General features: G+C 45.0%; 1 protein-coding gene across 1 annotated transcript; it reads right to left on the reverse strand.

Annotated features, from left to right (window-relative positions):
- Positions 1–4,402: 4,402 nt before the first annotated feature.
- On the reverse strand, positions 4,403–6,819 carry LOC147418209 (uncharacterized). Its single transcript, XM_086506916.1, has one exon. It carries the CDS (start codon positions 6,608–6,610, stop codon positions 4,475–4,477), a length of 2,136 nt encoding a protein of 711 aa, XP_086363042.1. The 5' UTR covers positions 6,611–6,819; the 3' UTR covers positions 4,403–4,474.
- Between the last annotated feature and the right edge of the window lie 471 nt (positions 6,820–7,290).

Consider the following 7,290-nt stretch of genomic DNA (forward strand, 5'->3'; position numbering starts at 1 on the left):
CATTTTTGGGCCCCGACATTAAGCGCGCGCCGTAGATCTTGTCTCAAAAGTAAACTCGGATATTTTTGTAAACTCGGATATCCGAGTTTACTTTTGCTTGCCCCGATACTTTTGCAAGTCAAAACTCCATGGAAACGTGTACAAATATTTCACAGATGACGTGCACGAACGTGGTGGATAGGCCACATGGCCCTCAAACCCTAGGTTGTGGGTTTAATCCCGGGGGCGTGGGAGGGAGGGACGAAGTACACTCAGGTACTTGAGTTTACATTGTACCCGACTGTACATTTTTCTCAATCATCCCACCGTAGATCCCATCTCCTCCCATGCCCGTGCCACTTAGTCCTTAGGGTCGGCTACTGGACGTCCATGATATTCAGGAGCTAACGTCGAGCCCAGGTTGTTTTTCCCTCACGCTTCGCCTTGCAATGATGCACCTCTGTTTGCAGTTCGAGGACGTGGAGGGTGTAGCAGTGTGGACGCGTTCTGGACAACGCAGTGGGTGAGGCAGCAGAGGCAAGGCATCAGGAGTTGTGTGGGTTGTGCCGGGGCGGGGGGACAGCTAGGCAGAAGGCTGCACGAGGCGTACAGAGGCCGAGGGATGGCAAACCAGCAGTGCCCCTCAACTGCAGGCAAAGCCGTAGTTGTGCAAGGCAAGGCAAATGCGCTCACGGGGGCCTATGTTGCAGTGGCGGCAGGGTCTTCTTGACCACGACCTGGTGCTCACGCTTATAAGGTGAGGGAATATGAATTATGAAAGAGAGATTTGCATTAACGATGTAATTAGTTAGGACAATGAAATGAAAAGAATCTGGAAAGAAAGAAAGAAAGAAAGAGAAAGAGAGAGAGAGAGAGATTTCTTTTAATGAATTATAAAAGAGCGATTTGCGTTAACAATTTAATTAGTTAGGACAATGAATGAAATGAATCTGCAAAGAAAGATAGAGAGAGAGAGAGAGAGAAGAATAAGAAGAGAATTTTAACGTCGTAGGAAACTATCCCAAGAGACCTTAAAGATCTATCCGACGAGGAGAGAGAGAGAGAGAGAGAGAGAGAGTCAAATGTGGGTAACACATCGTTAGCAACCAAGGCGGATCGAGTTCTAAGCTTGGTACACGGAGAAGACGATAGTGACATGATCCTGATCTAGGGACATAAACGAAGTGGAGCTATAGGTGAAAGGAGAATGGTAGGCCCTTGATTATCGGGCTGATCGGGGATGGGGGACAGCTTGAAGGTGCTTAAATAGTCATCCATAAGAGAGAGAGCTTAGGAGATTGGTATTAAGGATGGTGTAGGAGTAGCGATGATGGAGCTAGCCGTCCACTAGCTTGTAGCTTTGGATTGTTGATTGTTGTCCTTGATCTTCCACTCGAATGCCTTGCCACATATATTAGCATTGCCACTACCCTCCTCTATTGTCCGTAGGGGTACGTATATTCTCTATTGTGGTAGCCGCCGGCTAATGACCACCAAAGAACCCTAAAGAGATTTTCTTATTTCCCCTCTTCAACAACCTTTGCTACTCACAATTGTCAGCAGTCAAGGAGAGCAGTCAAGGAGAGTTGAGTTCTAAGCTAGATACAAGGAGAAGATAGTAGAGAGAGCATTCTCTAGGGAGATCGATGAAGTGGGGTTGCAGATGAAGCTTCAATGGAGGAGGGTGTTGGGTCCTTGATTATCGCCAGGGTTGGGGATGGGAAAGAGCGTGAAGGTGCTGACATAGTCGTCCATAAGAGAAGCATGAGAGGGTGGTATTAAGGAGGTGTAGGGATAGTGACGATGGAGCTGGTCCATTTCTAGAAGCTTCTCGGCTATAAAGGGGTAGGGTGTTGTTGTGGAGGTCATGGTGACCTTTTCCACGCAGCCTATTTTTTGGAGTTGGCCATCCACTAGATTGCAGCTTTGAACCACTGATTGTAGCCAATATTTGTGGATGCCCACGAAGTCCCCCATCACGGCCGACACCTTCCACTCAAATACCTTGCCACATGTATTAGTGTTGCCACTATCCTCCTCTATCACATGCAGACATACGCATATTCTCTGTTATGGTAGTTGTCAACTGAATGCCCCCTAAAAAATCCCAAAGAGGTTTTCCTCCTACCCCTCTTCAAAACATCATCGAAGGTGGCATTGAATGCCATCATCAGTTGGGTGCTACTCTCACACAGACGGCCATGGGTACATGTCCGAGTGCTACGCCACAGATGCTGTAGAACCATAGAGACAAAGAGAGAAGAAGAAGACAGGTTTTAACATTGTAGTTCCAATCCCAAGAGACCTCAAGGACCAACAAGAGTTGAACTCACATACGCCAAGAAGATTTGGGTTGTTTTCGGCGGATGCAAAGCGAGGGTGACATGGAAAAGCAAAGGGGGAGATCTGTGGACGAGACCTCCATAGCTCAAGCTCCAAGGCATGACGTGACAAGACGAGGCAGACATGCTCCAAGATTGTGCTAAGAAGAAGGATTTATACCAAGGCAATATGATACATGCTGATATTCATGATAGTGGATTGCTTGAAAATAACACACTATCTATACTATGTATAAGGTGGGGAGGAATTCCGGTCCCTCCCTCGATCACGTGTCGCAAACAACTTGATCTGACCAGATGCCACAAATAGTTAGATCGGATTGTGTTCCCTGTAGCCGAGGCAACAAGCGGATAGCGCGCACATACACACACACACACACACACAGACCGCCTTCGGCAATCAACCATACTAGTAAAAAATAATGTTTGACACAATACTCTATGGCCCTCTTTAAAGAGAGAGGTACACAAATAAATGTCAACACACTCTCACAAAGGCCTAAAAGAAACAATTAAAAATTATCATTAGCTTGTCATGTGGCATTAATCGACGGGCTTTTCCAATGGTCCAAATTTGCACCCAAAAATCCACTACTTATAGAGTGCCAAATATCTTGTAACTTGAAAAGATTGCCACCTCCTCCTCACTTTCCGAAGGTTCCTAAAGTCAGCCAACCTCTTCGGCTACTATTGATGCATTCCCCTCATCTCCCTTCTCCCTCAGCTCGCTGTGTCCCCTCCTCCTCCTCTTCTCGTCGAGTCACTGACTTTCATCATCTTTAAGCATACATGGAAAATCATCAAAAAGAGTATTGCCAAATTTACTCATCCACAAGATTGCAAGAAAACTATTATTTTGTCAATCATGTTTCCATCACTTTCATTCGCTTGCAATACACTAAAAAGTATGCTATATCACTACTTAATCTTCTAAATCAAAGTCGCTTGAAACACAACAAGAACATCTCTACAGATTTCAAACTTTTAATTAACACCACATGGTATACAAGTCTCATAAACCTTGAAACACACAAGTATCCACCCATAGAAAACCCATCCGAGGGACAGAAAACAAAAAAAATGCCGGAACCTAACTTAACAACATACCAACAAAAGCCATTTACATGAACATAACAAAAACACATTTCAGCATCTTTCCCTCGACCTGCAGATAACCCCTAGCAAACTCTACACTTTCTTCATCCTCCCTTCACCTGTAAGACAGACATATGGACCCAGGAAATAGCCTAATAGCTAGAGCCAAACAGATGCACTGTGTGTGCATATACTCGCTAAAGAAAGCTCAAAAGATCACAGAACAAGAGTCCTTATTTTGTTGAGCAGCTCCATTTCATTACCGATGAGTACAAAATGTCTCAAATTGTGCTCGACAGCGTCTAGTACTAACTTTTCAACTGCATGCATCATACCCAGCAAAGCTAAAAACTTTATCATTCACTAGGATTTCAAAGACTGCCCCAGAATTGATCAACCAGAGAGAGAGAGAGAGAGAGAGAGAGAGAGAGAGAGAGTTTTAACGTCGTAGGAAACTATCCCAAGAGACCTTAAAGATCTAGCCGACGAGGAAAGTTGAATTCAAGACCTGTTATTCAAGAGGGAAATGGCATAACCAATCTACCACACTTGGGTGATAGAAAGAGAGTGTGTCTCAGATCAAGACTCTTTACAGGTGCAGAGTCGAGTTCATCCATACCTGTGCAAAAGATGAGCCTGCAAAACAAGTTAACTGTTATATTTATCAAGCGATATGTGCATACATGCAGATGGCACCTACGTACAATGTGCACACACAATCGACACAGGTATATTATACATGAGTAACACCACTTTGTACATAAAAATATAATGCTTTTTAGCTCTTTTGGAGAAAAAGAGCGCATACGTCTGTTTCAGAATTCCAGAAAACAACAAAAATCAAAGATTTAATATCCATGATAAGTGCCCTCTTTTGCCGCTCCAGTGCAACCTTAAAATACATGTGGCACAATTTCTGCTCCTTCCAATCTGAAACCACCTGTGATAGCTGTGTCCTCTCTAGACACGAATCTGTTAGATGTACGTCACGTCTATGACCTTGAAGCAAATGAATTGTAAGAGATCCTTTTGAAGAAGGAAATGTGCAAAGCATGATTTTAGCATGTCATTACAGCACAGTTGTAAAGAAAGCTGTCCACTCCCCTTTCTCTGTGAGAAAGCAGTTGCCAGTCTGGTACTGAGGTGTTAGGTCCAGGCTGCCAGCAAAAGGCTGCAATTCCCTCCTGATCTCCCAGAACAAATAGCCTATCTCCAAGGCCCTTAAAAGCAACACCCCATCCATTGCGAAAATCTGCTGGAACAGGAAGACAGCCCACATCAGTCCATGTGTTTCTTTGCTTGTTGTAGATTTTCAGGGCATTTGTAGTGGTTTCCACAGCATACAGCTGATTATTAACAACTGCTACTAAAGGAGGAGAAGGGTTGAGCATGCCCCTACGATGAACTGCTGGTGCAAAGTACATGTTCGGTATGGTCCTCCACACACCTGTGCTGGGATTGTACTCCTCTCCACTCATGATTGGTTGGTGGTTAGCATCTCTCCCACCAATAACATAAAAGTTTCCATCCATAAAAAAACCTGCACACTTGTGCCTAGGGGTGGACATGGGGGGTAGTAGTTCCCATTGACCGGTCACTGAATTGTATTTCTCTGCACTTCTCAACAGAGTCAAGGCTCCACTGTTGTTAGCAGGACCAAACCCACCTGCAACATATGCAATATCACCACAGCTTGCTGAGGCAAACAAACATCGAGAATTTTTCATTGAGGGTCCCGTATCCCAACTGTTTGTGAGTAGATCATACCTGTAATATACAAAGTCAAAGACTACTTTACCAAACCACAATACATGTGTGCCAGCAGAAAGGGACTCTCTGTCTGATGAACGAAAACGAAGATCCTCATTGGCAGGTGGTAAAGTCTTCCACACCTTCCGGTTTGCATCATATGCTGTCCAATTTTCAGGACCACTTGCATAAGTGAAGACCAAATGCTCAACCATGCCATAGGTTCGGCGCAGCTCCAAGATAAATCGACTTTTCACAAGGTCTCTGTACTTTCTACCTACCCGGGACAATCTGCCAAGATCACAAAGAGGAACAAATGCAAAACATCTGAGAGCACATTCATTGAAAAGACCTGGCAAATAATCCTGTTGTTCATCATTTGCTGAACTAGATGTCGTCTCTCGCTTTGCGCTTGTGGATGCACCTGTTGATAAACTCTCATAAGATGTCTCAATACATTTTATGACTCTCATCTTCTTGCAGCCGTTTGCATCTCGGCATGGAGACCTCCAACCGTGCCGGGCTAAAAGTGCGCGTGAACTATGCTTTGTAAGAACCTTTTCTGCATTTGCAGTCTCTAAAGAGGCCTCTTGTGTCTCTTTTGAGTCCATACAGTTCTTTGATGCGCATACAAACTCTAGAAGTTCTTCTTTGCTATCTAAATCCTTGTTAACATCCTGTAAAATGCCAGCGTGTGCAGCCCCCGAGCTTCTCTCTGTGCCATCTGAACAAACCTGATCACAGTTGCCCAAACTTGCAGTTATCAAAGCCCCTCCAATCTGACTTCCATCACCCACACTTCTGCTCAAACATGCATCTCTCTGTATCACACTGCTTGATGCAGCCTCTGCAAACTCCATAGGCATTTCATCCCCACCTATAACCTTGATAGAGCCTCCCTCTTCCTGCACAGATCTGGTAAAGTCTGATGATCTCGATTCAACCTCTGCCAGCAGACAGTGTCTTGAGACCACTCCTTCAATCTCAACATAGCTGCTCCCTGCTTGTGCAGGGCCTGCCTCAACCACCTGCATAGGCGAGGAATGAAACACCAGTGCAGATCTGCTTGGGCTAGTTGATGAGCAATTGAAATCTGAAAAAATGGATGATATAGCACCCTTCTCCGCAACCACTCCAATGTTCGGACATGCCTGTGTCGTGTCAGCCTCTTCAAATGGAAGAGGCGAGGCAATGCAAGACCTGCTAATGTTGAAGTCAAGAAGTTCACCTTGGTTAGATTCTCGATCCACCTCTGCAACAAGAGACCAAGAGAGAGCCTCTGGGCTTTGGAGAGCGAGGGGGTTAGTGTTTGAATTAGGGTTGGTTTCGGCAGATGCTTCTGCACAACAGGTGGGGTAGAGACCTGACAAAGACGAGATCATGACGGGAGAATTGTCGCTGTGGAAATGGCGCACAGGAAGCAGGCAACCCTGGCCGTCAAGCATGGCGGAAACCCTGTAAAAGAAGGTGCCCACAAAAGCGTCTTGAGAGGAAGAAGGGCCTACCTGTATCTTAAGAGGTCGAAGAGAGGAACAAGAAGAAGAAAACCATTGCGTCTCTTCTTCTTCTTCCTTCTTCTTCTTCCTCTCCAGCGGACTCGCACCGAATGGAGAAAAATTCTATCGATTGTACAGCAGAGACATCACATTTTGTAAGCAGGATGTAATGAAAGTAGCCTTTTATAATGTTAGACCGGACGGACCCCATGCAGGCTGAGCTATCCAATTACTTTGATTGCTTTGTTTCGACACTGTTATACACAACGATGTCGGGGGATATGTGTTCGCTACATGAGCCTAGCAGGCACCGGACCTTTGGCTGTGGGAGGTGTGAAAGAGAGAGAACAAGAACAACAAACACTGACAGCTCGGACAATCACCGGAATCATCAATTATTTGAATATTACTTCGACTACAGCTTAGTCCTTAGCCAAGGCGGGCCATTAACAACACCGTCACTTGGATCAACTGCTAACTAGGAGTTTAAGCTCCCGTTTATAGGATTAGCCTAGTCGTTAACGACACCGGACTTAACAAAATGCTTAATCAACTTCAAACTGATGATGGTGCCAGAAATTTTCTTATATCGCTTTTGCTTACTTCGATTCTCGCCTTCTCAAGCGTGC

The sequence above is a fragment of the Adiantum capillus-veneris genome, chromosome 30 (genome assembly GCF_014529385.1).
Source record: "Adiantum capillus-veneris isolate H3 chromosome 30, ASM1452938v2, whole genome shotgun sequence".
NCBI lineage: Eukaryota > Viridiplantae > Streptophyta > Polypodiopsida > Polypodiales > Pteridaceae > Adiantum > Adiantum capillus-veneris.

Excerpts from the sequence above, each read along its gene's own strand:
- LOC147418209 (XM_086506916.1), bottom strand. The coding sequence starts at position 6,610 with ATGCTTGACGGCCAGGGTTGCCTGCTTCCTGTGCGCCATTTCCACAGC.